Source organism: Tasmannia lanceolata, unplaced genomic scaffold, assembly GCF_043159265.1.
Source record: "Tasmannia lanceolata isolate RefF3 unplaced genomic scaffold, GAP_Taslan_0.1 ptg000012l, whole genome shotgun sequence".
NCBI lineage: Eukaryota > Viridiplantae > Streptophyta > Magnoliopsida > Canellales > Winteraceae > Tasmannia > Tasmannia lanceolata.
Window position 1 is genome coordinate 16,260,974 of NW_027518689.1, and position 12,991 is coordinate 16,273,964.

The 12,991-nt window shown below is 35.4% G+C and overlaps 1 protein-coding gene across 1 annotated transcript; it reads left to right on the plus strand.

The window, feature by feature from the left end:
• Positions 1-490: 490 nt before the first annotated feature.
• Positions 491-12,313, plus strand: LOC143887655 (uncharacterized). Its single transcript, XM_077391770.1, has 2 exons — positions 491-7,465; positions 8,337-12,313. The coding sequence occupies exon 1, from the start codon at positions 2,681-2,683 to the stop codon at positions 3,269-3,271; it is 591 nt and encodes a 196-aa protein (XP_077247885.1). The 5' UTR covers positions 491-2,680; the 3' UTR covers positions 3,272-7,465; positions 8,337-12,313.
• Positions 12,314-12,991: the final 678 nt, after the last annotated feature.

A 12,991-nucleotide genomic window follows, 5' to 3' on the forward strand; every position in this document is an offset into this window, starting at 1 on the left:
GAAATTTCGTAGTAAAATAATATGATGTTGATATATTCTGCCATGAATTTTTAATGATTTTAGGATTCTATTTGGTATATCGTTTGATATTTTCTTTTGAAACAACCAGATTTTGTGAGGTTTGTTATTAATATCAAATCATGATTAAAAATTTCAAAATTTTTACAGTAGTCTCATATTGTGAATCCTATATTACTGTAAAATTTTCAATTGATTTAGAATTTGTTTCCTAGGGGATGCTGTGTAAGTTCATAATCTGATCAGAATTTTTGAAAATTTAAAATTGATAGTAAATCGTATCTAAAATTCATGAAATTTTCACAGAAGACTATATTCATTCATACCTTGTTATTGTAGAAATTTAAATGGATTTAAATTTCTATTTATAAGGGTTTCTTTATAATTTTAACAATCTGGTCTCATTGTTATTAAATCAGAAATTAATATCAAATTAATATAAAAATCTATGACAGTTTTCCAGTAGGCTATATTCATTCATATCCTATTACTGTAGAAATTTCAATTTATTTCCAGTTTGTTTGCATTGAGTTCATTTGTAAAATCATCGATGTGATCTGAAATTGATAAAATCTATTAAAAATTGAAATTAACCAAAATCATTATGAAAACTTCCAGGGAACTTTAAATTTCTATCGCGTATTCATTCCTTAAGCAGCTGGAACAGAAATCTTAGGAGTCTTGGATTTCCTTTGTAAAATGGCCATGCTAGGATAATTTAGATGCCAAAATCGTAACCATAATCGTATATTAATTGCGATTGATCTAGTATAATTGAAGTGGGTAAATTATAGTATGTTATTGGCTCCGAGGTCCACTGTCCAAGGAAATCCTGAGAAATATGCTAAGCAATAACATACTATAACTTACGTGCTAAATTATACGAGGGTCGAGAGCACGATTCCTTTCCATGGTTGCGATTCGAGGCTGAAATTTGCGAACCATGAGCCTTTGGTATTCCTTAGATGTTTAGGAACCGAAAATTCTTGAAATCTGAAAATCATTAACTTCAACAAATTGAATCAATTTACCTCATGTCTTTCGGAACCGTTGGATTGCGGTTTCCATCGTAAGAACCATTAGAGCCATATTCAGGAACACTTACGTCATGTCGTGTCCTAGGTTTTAGGGAGTCCTAGAGTTAGGAGTCCAGCCTCATCACGGGCGTTTGCTATGGATAGCAACCGTGCCATAGATCTAGTTACACTAGTCACCCAATTTTTCCCTAGGACAAACTTAGTTACCTAGGATGTAGGTTAACCTACATTAGTCTAAGGGATGTCTTGCACTTAGATAGGATCATATAGCATCTTAGATAAAGTCCTAGGATAATAAAACCTTCAACTTGAACTAAATAATCTTCTCTTAAAACTGTTGAAACAGTCAATCCAGTTTAGATCGGTGTCTTAGATGAGTTAGGCATAAGTAGCTTAGCTTAGGTGCACCGAACTACGTCGACTCTGATCCCAGTGAGGCTTGGGTACGTAGGCAGCTTGGATGCTTGATGGCATGCCAATCACGAGTCGGCCCCACACACAAGTGATGGATTTTGTATATTAGTTTTCTTATAAATTCTTAATTAAAATATGTAGGATTTCCCTCAAATTAGCATTTTAGGAGAACTTTCGCTTTGATTGAATTCAAACAAATTAAGAAAATCAAGATACACATTTAGGAATTATATTGAAATTAGATCTTAGGATGCATGTCACATAGTTTGCACATTAATATAGATTTAAATGAGCCATTTAAAAGAAATTCAAAAGAGTTAACTTTTGGAATTGAAGACCGATTATCGGGCAGGAATGGTCCATGTGGTGGTAACTCCCCATACCTTCCATTCTCGTAACCAGGTAACGAGTCTAGATTTCTGGTCAATTATGGGTTCTAGATCCCTCATCTAGGTGGCGACTCTGTCACTCTCTTTTGCGTGAAATTCGGATTGCCTTAGTGATCCCAAGTTCACGGAAAAGATGAATTAAATCACACCTTGTTAGGCACGGCGGCTTACCCCTACCCTTATGGGTATTGGGTTGCACGTTTGTTTGCACCCTATGGCTTGGTTGCTACCTGCTTGGTTGGGTAATTAAAATAATAAAAAGCACACGTCAATCGCGTGGGTACGAGAGACCAAGAGAGAGTGTGGCGCATCGCGCGTTCGCGACCCTCTCACGGGATCGGGTCCCACAGGTGGTGAAGGATTCAAAGTTGAGTTCCAAGTTATTGATATCAAGGCTTCGTTTAATATGCTTTTGGGACATCCCTGGTTGCATAATGAAGGCACCGTTGCTTCAACCCTCCACCAGAAACTAAAATTCGTCAAAAATGGAAAACTAGTCACCGTCAGAGTTGATGAAGAGCCTGAAATAGGGCAAATAACAGGGAAAATTCCGATTCTCCCTATGGCAAAAGCAGAAGAATACAATCTGAATGGCTTTGCATTCGATGTTGCTGCTATTTCATACGAAGAGCCTCCCGTGAGGAATTGTGTTTGACATATGCCATCAACCCTATTGTTGCCAAGATGATGAGAAAAATGAATTATTTTCCTGGTATGAGTTTGGGCCGTAATCCGAGTAAGGCTTCCAACTAGTGTCCAATCAAAGCAAACAAAGGAACCTTCGGTCTTGGATATATACCTATTGAAGAAGAAGAAAAAGCTATGGAAGAACTGTTTAGATTGAGAGAAGAATTTCGTCGCACCGGAGGAGTACTCCCAATGGCTCCGTACTCCCTATCGATGAATGGTCATTTTGTCAGGGAAGGCGAGACTTCACCATACTATGGGTTTTCTGAACCATGGTATGATTCGGTAACCGGGATTATGGTACCTGGATTTGAAATATTCACTGGCCTTGCTCTCCCAAAAACAGAACCACCAGTACTTTGTGTTGATACAGCTGTGGAAGACTGGTTAGTCTACCTTGAGCCAGGTTTGCTGGAATCCTTGTATGAAGAAGAAGAACCTACTGTTGATTGGCAGGAGGTACCTGGGTCAGATCTTTTTGAAGAAGGAGGAATAGACAGTAAAGATGTTCTGGTAGCTGCTATTCAGAGTGATTCTACCTTCGCCGAACCTCAGAGTCAGATTGCACCCACAACAGAAGGTCTTTCAACTTGGAGTTCTGATGTTATTCCTACTTATCTTATTGCTAAGTCGAGTCCAGTTAAGTCAGTTAAGTCTGTGTTAGTGCCTAGTCTGGGCGAGTCATTTTCTGATTTTATTTATAATGTGAGTCCTGAGCCTGTTTAGGATGAGTCCGATGATGATGTAGTTTCTTTTAATTCAATGAAATTTGATTATCAGCATGTCTCTGTGTTTGCTTCTAACTTTAATAACAATGACACTCCCTCCTCAAAACGAGGAAGAAGGGATCGACAAAACTCCCCTTGAGTTGTAGTATATGCTCAAACAAGAGGAGCGCCGAGCCCAGCCTCTTAAAGACGAAATCATAATTATAAATATCAGAACAGAAAATTTAATACTGGAAATACGAATTGGGAATACTCTATCTCCTGAAGAGCACGACGAATTAATAAACCTACTTAGGGATTATAAAGTAGTTTTTGTCTGGTCCTACAAAGATATGCCTGGGTTGAGCGAAGACATTATTCAGCCAAGCTACCTTTGTTACCAGGAATTAAGCTTAAAAAGAAGAAACTACGGCAAATAAAGCCTGAGTGGGTTTTGAAAATAGAGGAAGAAGTTACTAAGCAATTGAATGGTAGATTTCAACAAGTTGTGGAATATCCAGAATGGCTACCAAAGAAAGACGGAAAGGTGAGAATGTGTGTAGATTTTAGGGATTTGAACAAGGCATGTCCGAAAGATGATTTTCCTCTACCACATATTGATATCTTGGTGGACAATACAGCCGGGCATGAGTTACTATCTTTCATGGATGGTTTCTCCTGTTATATTCAAATTAAGATGGCATCGGAGGATATGACTAAAACCTCGTTCATTATACAATGGGGAACTTATTATTATCGAGTAATGCCATTTGGTCTCAAGAATGCCGGTGCGACATACCAAAGGGCGGCTGCAACCTTACTTCATGACATGATACACAGGGAAGTCGAAGTCTATGTTGATGATATGATTGTAAAGGCCAAAGTAAGGGGAGATCATATCCCTAATCTCAAGAAGTTCTTTGAAAGAATACTCAAATACTAGTTACGCCTGAATCCGAGCAGATGTGTATTCAGAGTTATATCCGGTAAATTGCTAGGATTTATGGTGAGTTAAAGGGGCATATAGGTAGACCCTCAGAAGATTAAGGCTATCCAAGAAATACCGCCACCCAAAACCGAGAAAGAGATTCGAGGATTCTTAGGAAGGATATAGTTTCTACATATGACAAAATTATCATGCACAATCCGGTGGATAAAATAAAGAAATCTGCACTATTATCTAGAAAAATGAAATGCCATGAAACCATTTATCATCATAAAAAATTATTTATGAGAACCATCAAAACCTAATCATGGTAGTTTCTAAAGTTTGAACTGAGCAACTATAAATGTCACAATACGACTTATCTGATACTGTAAGCCCAATGGTTCCCACCTTGGCATTACCTTCTTATTTTGATGATTCCAAACACAAGTTGATTTGTAGTGTTTATCTAATGTGCTTGATGTTTCAAAGTGCATGTATTGGAAATCAAGAAATCAAACACCAAAGTCAAGGAAGCATGGATCATGGCATAAACCAATTGAAGACATCCCATTGGAAGCCAAAGGAATTTGAAGGCTTGGAGAAATCAATCAGACATCTTGAAAAGCCAAAGAATCAAAGAGAAGATCCATGGAAGTGACCAAGACATGAAGAGCTTCAAAGTTGAAGATTTGTTTGTAATTGTCTTGTGTTAGAATGTAAGTCTAATCACACTTAGACATCCCTTTTAGAGGCACAAGTAATTGAGTTTCAAAGGCCTTAAAAACTATTTGAAATGAACTTGAAAATATATTTGAAATTAACTTGAAAATATATGAAATGAACTTGAAAATGTATTTGAAAATATAATTGAAAGCATAGGGAAAAGCCCAAAGACCTTGGCCCAAAAGCCCCTGAAGTTTTAAAGTTAAAAATGGAAGTTTTACTAGGGCCGGTCGACCAGGGTTTGCCGGGAGATCGCGGAAGCAAGTTTGGAAATCCAGACTTAGCTTTGAATAGCGGGCCGGTCGACCAGGGTGTTTCGGTCGACCCGGATGTGCTTCTGAACATGTTTTAATCTTGGGAAGAGTGATTAAACACCCTTGTGCCTCATTTGGGATATATCTAATGCTTATCTTTGTACATCTTTTAATAGAGTTTTGTTTGTATAAGCTTGAGAGCTTCATCCACGCTTGAAGAGGGGTATGTATTTTCATTTTCTTTTACATTTTTGTAAGATGGGCGAATGCGAAGGGACACGGAGCTATATCAAGAGCGAGTGTTGGAGACGCAGAGCTTTCTCCGGTTCGTGGCAAGTCTTGCGAGGCGTAGTCGAACCAAGTTGTAATTGGGTTGATTCCTTGCCATTAATGGAATCCGTAGTGAAGCCATCAACGGTTTTGTTGATGGAGTAGAGTAGGTCCGAGGTTGGGACCAAACTACTTAAAAATCACGGCGCACTCTCTCTTTAGCCTTGCTTTTGATTTTGTGTTGTGCATTGGATTTTTACTTGGTGTGCTTGATTGTTTATTTGCCATTTGATTTCGGTTCCGCATTTATTTTTGGCAAGAATTTTTTAATACCCAATTCACTCCCCCTCTTGGGTTGCTATCACCCCTGGGATTTCACTTGGTATCAGAGCACAAGGCTCTTATTTGGGGATTTTTTAATTTCCAAAATTGAAAAGAGAATAAAGATTTTTTTGGCATCCCATGGATTTTCATATTGGTCAATCGATTTTAGATCCACCTATTAATTATGAAAATAATTTTGATAAGTGAAAATTTTGTATGTTTCTTTTGAGAATCATTAGATTATGAGATTTTGGATTTGTTTGAAAATGAATCATCTCTTTCTAAAAGGAAAAGGGAGAAAATTGATTCCAAATGGCTTGATTTAAATGCTAAAGCTTTAATCGTCATTTGTTGCTCATTGTCTCCTCATGTATTTGAGAAAGTTTCAAAATATAAAAATGCTCATGAAATTTGGACTAAACTTGAAAATATCTATAAATCTCGTGATTGTCATTTTGCATTTGTAAATTCCAATGCATCTTATGTACATGATTGTGTTGTGAATCCTAATGTGCATTCAAAGTCTTTTGATATTGAAAAGGATTTCAGCATTTCAATTTCCAACATGCAAAAAGAAATTGATTCTTTAAAAATGGAAATTGATAATTTTTCGCTCAAAATGATGCTTTGAATCAAATAAATGAAAACTTGATTAGTGCTAACAATGTTTTGATTCAAAGATCTAATTCATTTGAGAAAGAAAATAAAAAATTTATTTTTGATAACCAAGGTTTGCAAGAAGAGAAGAAATCTTTTGAAAATCATAAATCTTCTTGTGATTTTACATGTCCTACATGTGCAAATTGTCATTTTTGTTGTAGAATTGGACATTTTAAAAATGAATGTATGTTTAGACTATTACCTAAAAATAAAATGGTATGGATTGAAAAGAACATTTTAGGTAAATCTAAACCTATTGGAACCAAATGGGTTTGGGTTACAAAGGCCCCAACATAGTTATCTATGCTTTGTATTATATTAGGGGCTTGTGGTTTAATTTGAATATCTTTATGAGTTTGGTAGTTTTTAGCCCAAGGTTTTTGTTTATATTGTTATATTTTTACGTTGGCTATATGTTTTGATGATCCCCATATATTCTATAGGGGGAGATTTAATTTAGGGGGAGCATTATATGTGTTTTTTTTTCGAAACCCCATTTATGTTTCTAAACCTTCCTTGTTTTGAATTTTATTTTTAAATAGGGGGAGTTTTAGATTCTTTCTTTCCTTGACAAACGGGGAGCTTTATTTGTATATCTTATACCCCTATGCTTAAACTCTCACCCCATCCTTTTTGGTTGATGACAAAGGGGGAGAAGTTTTAGGTTTATTATGCTTAGATGTGGCAATCACCTTGTGTGTTGTCATCATAAAAAAGGGAAAGAATGTAAGCCCAATGGTTCCCACCGTGGCATTACCTTCTTGTTTTGATGATTCGAATCACAAGTTGATTTGTGGTGTTTATCTAATGTGTTTGATGTTTCAAAGTGCATGTATTAGAAATCAAGAAATTAAACACCAAAGTCAATGAAGCATGGATCATGGCATGAACCAATTGAAGACATCCCATTGGAAGCCAAAGGAATTCGAAGGCTTGGAGAAATCAAGGAGACATCTTGAAGAGCCGAAGAATCAAAGAGAAGATCTATGGAAGTGACCAAGACATGAAGAGCTTCAAAGTTGAAGATTTGTTTGTAATTGTCTTGTGTTAGAATGTAAGTCTAATCTCACTTAGATATCCCTTTTAAAGGCACAAGTAATTGAGTTTCAAAGGCCTTAAAAACTATTTGAAATTAACTTGAAAATATATTTGAAATTAACTTGAAAATGTATTTGAAATGAACTTGAAAATGTATTTGAAAATATATTCTTGAAAATGTATTTGAAAATATATTTGAAAGCATAGGAAAAAGCCCAAAGACCTTGGCCCAAAAGCCCCTGAAGTTTTAAAGTTAAAAATGGAATTTTTACTAGGGCAGGTCGACCGGGGTTTGCCGGGCGACCGCGGAAGCAAGTCTGGAAATCCCGACTTGGATTTGAATAGCGGGCCGGTCAACCGGGGTGTTTCGGTCGATCCCGGATGTGTTTCTGGAAATCCAGAAACAATCCAGTAAGGTCGGGTTGGTCGACCTCCATAGGGCCGGACGACCGCACAAAAATAAATATGTCCAGGTTGCTCTCCCCGGACGACCGCGATGGTTTGAAATTTGAAATTAAAAAGATAAACCTGATAAGGGCGGGCGACCGCCATAGCCCGGTCGACCTCCGTGGCCTGGCAATGTAGCCGTTGGAGCCTGCGGGGTTTGACTTTTTCAACCCAGTTTTTTGCCCTTTTGCCCTCAAACAGTCATATTTTGAAATGAGCTATATATACCTCATTTAAGACCTCCTAAGAGACAGCTCTTACATTCCTAAACATGTTTTAATCTTGTGAAGAGTGATTAAACACCCTTGTGCCTCATTTGGGATATATCTAGTGCTTATCTTTGTACATCTTTTAAGGGAGTTTTGTTTGTATATGCTTGAGAGCTTCATCCACCCTTGAAGAGGGGTTTGCAATTTCATTTTCTTTTACATTTTTGTAAGATGGGCGAGTGCGAAGGGACGCGGAGCTATATCAAGAGCGAGTGTTGGAGATGAGGAGCTTTCTCTGGTTCGTGGCAAGTCTTGCGTGGCGTAGCCGAACCAAGTTGTAATTGGGTGGATTCCTCGCCATTAAAGGAATCCGTAGTGAAGCCATCAACACTTTTGTTGGTGGAGTGGAGTAGGTCCGAGGTTGGGACCAAACCACTTAAAAGTCTCGGTGCACTCTCTCTTTACCCTTGCTTTTTATTTTGTATTGTGCATTGGATTTTTACTTTGTGTGCTTGATTGTTTATTTGCCATTTGATTTCGCTTCCACATTTGTTTTCGGCAAAAAAAATTTCATACCGAATTCACCCCCCCTCTTGGGTTGCCATCACCCCTGGGATTTCAGATACCATCTCTTCCTTGAAACACTATCCAAATAAGCCTTTCCAAAACCAAAACTAAGTCTTATAAGTCAAGGTAGCAGCATAACAAATCCCATTTCACTAATATCATTTTCCTTAACAAATTCTTAGCTTATCATTTTAAAAACATTGAACCAATCCCAACAAAATCATAACTTTTTAAGCATCTACCACAACTATCAAACAGAAATGAGGAAAAAGAAACGAATTTAAACATGATCACATATCTGACCCCCATCTATCATACTCTTAAAAGTTCTGAATAATTTCAATCATGATTTAAAACAACAATTGTATGATCAAACCAAAATAGAAAATTTATTATTCGCTCTATAATATTAAGAAACAAACTAGCACCCTGATGCTCACATTCCATGACCTTGAAGTATATATGTAACTGACTGTATTTATTGACTATAGATACTTTAGTCCTATGTCAGAGTAATTGAGACCATACACAAACTAGTGCAAAAAAAATTAGAATTTCCAAAATTAACTGAATTCAAAACTTATGTTGAGAAATTGTTCAATAGGAAACATATTTTAGCATGTAAGATGATAGAAGATTTTTTGTTTCAAATATTCTGTGATAGTAAAAATCATTACTAAAAATAATTCCTTTATAAACCAATTTATTTATTATGATAAATTCTTGTTCATGATGTAAGAACAAACCGTCACTTAAGGGAAACAATTATCAAAAACAATCTGAAGCAACTTCCTAAATTAAAAATTATGCAAACAATTACCAGAAGTTTAGAGTCACTACGGCTTTTCATGAATCGTAATAATTGCTTAAAACATATATGAGGAATTAACTCAGGCTATAAGAACTAGCAATCTTTCATGCTAGTTATGCTAGTTTTTTATTCTAACAAGGTTATGCTAGTTACAGAAAATGTCCCCAAATGGCTAAAACTATCAGCCTAAAACCAGACCAATGACAGGACAAAGTCACATTAACATTAAAAACTTTGAAACAATAAAAAAAATCATGTTCAACCCATCAGAATTACAACCCTCAAATGTTACTGCAATCTCTTAAATATTATGCTAAAGCCTTAAAAGCTAACAAATCAAAATAAACATAGGCTGATACCAATTCATACCAACAGATGCAGAGAACAACCCAAAATCAACACAACATGACTGAGCCGCCATCATTTAAACAAAAATGAAAAAAAAAACAATGAGGTGCTGCATTTTGAATTGTATTCAACCTTTCATCCTCCATTCTATTATCAAAGAATCATATAAGTAATAGAACCATCGACATGACAATGTATGATCTACAACATAGGCCATACGAAATATCTAAAATATCCTCACAAACTCTTTTTTTCAACCGTAAATTCTTATGTCCAAATATTCTCAAAGTCCAGAAATTTAGCATCACAAACAGATCAGATAACTCACAAGATTTCATCAAATGCGTAGCAACAGAGTAAACTAAACCTCATCCAAAAGTAGCTTGGCTTAAGCTTTTCATAAATTCTTCCTTAATTAACTCAATGTTTAATAAGAGATTATATTCCTCTCTCAAATTTACCAACAGTTAATAAAAGATGTTATGACTACCAAAGTGCAAAATTTTAAGATAAGTTTACACAATTTAAATGGTTAAAAAGAGACATAATAAAGGAAAACCATCAAATCATGATGAACACACTAAATAATGAGCGACTTACAAACTTAAAAAAAAATAAAAAATTTCGTCTATATATTGACTGACACTTCATCTTTTAATGACGTCTTACAAATAAAGCCAATAATCATGAATTTCAAAATCCAAACTCTTAAAAAAAATGTTTAAGGTGGCTTGCAACAGATCAACTCAATTTCCCATAGCCAGAAGTTCCGATTCTCTGATTTGTATCCATGAATTCGTGACATTAATGACATGATCATGTATATTCATTTGAATGACAAGAACAAATAAGCCAAATATTCATTCTACTATACTGAGAAGTGAAGAGAAATAACCAAATTTGTCGAAGACTTTGGACAAGGACAACTGCCTGACTCAAAGGAATATATAGACAATATGTAACTACAAAAGGATGTGAGTAAAGACAACTTATAAGCTAACTCATGACTACTCGATCAACATAATTAATTTTTTTTCAAAACATTATTTTTTATCAAACAAACATGATGCAACACATGAGCTTGTATACTGATTCCAAACAGAACTTTAGTCACATCAAACATATATATCCAATGTTATACGAAAATCTTCACCAGATAATACGTTTTCCTTTTTAATTCATTTTTTTTTAAATTCATTTTTCAAGAAATGAAATATAGAGAAATTTTAACTAAAATACACAACAAATGAAACTAAAATTCTAGCAGGAGAATCAAAACAATGAATATTTAAGAAGACAATCAAAATAAATCAAAACAAAGAGCCAACTCAACTTCCACATTTTCTAAGCAGATATCTAGAAGTAAAATTCCTTTTTGCATTTTGTATTTTAAAAAAACTCTTTTGATTTTTCTAAAAAAAATAAACTGTAAATAAGATCTCACTCTAAAAAAAATGATCAAAATGAAATAAGCAGAAGAAGATCCACACTATTTCAGAGCTAACATGATCGAGAAAGAATTCAACATACTCACCTGATCTGCAAATAGAGGTTAGATTATGTTCTTCTCCTCTTTTCCTTCAACAAAGAACTGAACTCTTCCGTTCTTCTCTTGAGGCTGAGATTTCCTCTTCAAACGATTAAATCTTATTGGATTTGAATTTTTCTTCTTCTTCCTTTGTAGATCGGAAAGAGAATCAACAAATTCCAGAGAGAATCACTCAAATCAAGATGAAAATTGCTCAAATCTAAACCAGGCGTGGTCAGATTTATGGAAAAATTGATTGATTCTCAGCTCCTCAAAACCTTCTTCTCTGCAATTTAGTTCTTGAGATAGATTTAAGGCAGAAATAATGTTGAAAAGAACAAATCCAATAAAGCTTCGAAGAAAAAGTTAGAAAAAACTGATCTAGCGAAAGCTGAAGATGAAAATAGGGTTTGAAATGCTTAAGAAGAACAAAGATCTAAGAAGATAGGTTTTAGATGATGTGATATGCGCACATTTGCCGGAGATTAACTGGAATTCGGTCGGATTCGCCGGAAGAAATGATTAGAGAATGAATTGGTTAGGGTTTTAAGCAAAACTCTCTGTTTTCTCACTCTTTCTCTTGAAGTCTCTAAAGAACCCTAACTTGTGAAAAGAAGGATCCCTAAATGAGAACACAAGCTCTCTATTTATAGAGTTTTGACTTGATTTTTTACCCCCAATAGTTGACAAGGCACCTCCTCTTTACGTATTTTTCACTTTGTTCTTGTTAAACTAGGGTGGCCAGAAGGAAAATGTTTAATGAAAAATTAAGGAAAATTCAGACCCTTTTAGTTACCCAGGGACAACCCTTTGCGACAAATTAGTCTAATTAGAACACTTCCAAACCGGATAAACCACTCCCCTCTTTCTATACTGTACTATACTACACTACAAACTAGGTTCGTCTTATTAGGCAAACTTTGAAGGATTCTGATAAAATTTTATGGGGACCTACTTGGGATCCTAACCTACTCTAGGGTAAAGTTTGGGACTCTAGCTCAATAGTTTAATAATGTTTTTATTCAAACAAGGTTATTTGGGTTCGGTCAAAATGGAGTGTCCACAGATCTCTTTGGCAGAGTGTGCTTGTTGCGCGAATGCCAAAGCTGAATACACAATGCATTTTGACCTGCCCAAAACCAAAATAAAGCAAATTTTGAATTTTTGGTTTCAAAGTGGTATTCACAAGGATGAAATGACAATATGACTTTTCAACAAAAATCAAACTCTGCAAACATAGGGGAGATAGCATCTCAACGACTCTTAATTCGGTAATCATAACATCCAAATGAGATAGCCTCTCTCTAACCCCTTAACTCGTCAATCGATATCAATTAACGAGGACTTTTATTAAAAACAAAACACACACTAACCTTTTTCTGTACTGGTAACCAAAACTTTATCAAAGAAAATACAAAATAAATCACTCAAAGAGTTTATAAAAGTAACATCATATTCCAAACATTCATTTACTTGTATTGATGAATAAGGGTTTTTATTTTTTCACTGACAATTAAACAAAAAATTGCTCGGCTAATTATCGGGGTATTCAAATATTTGAGGAAACTCAAACATTCAATACCGGGGCGATAGCTATACAGACCATTGCTGAAAATTCATCTGTACTAGTTA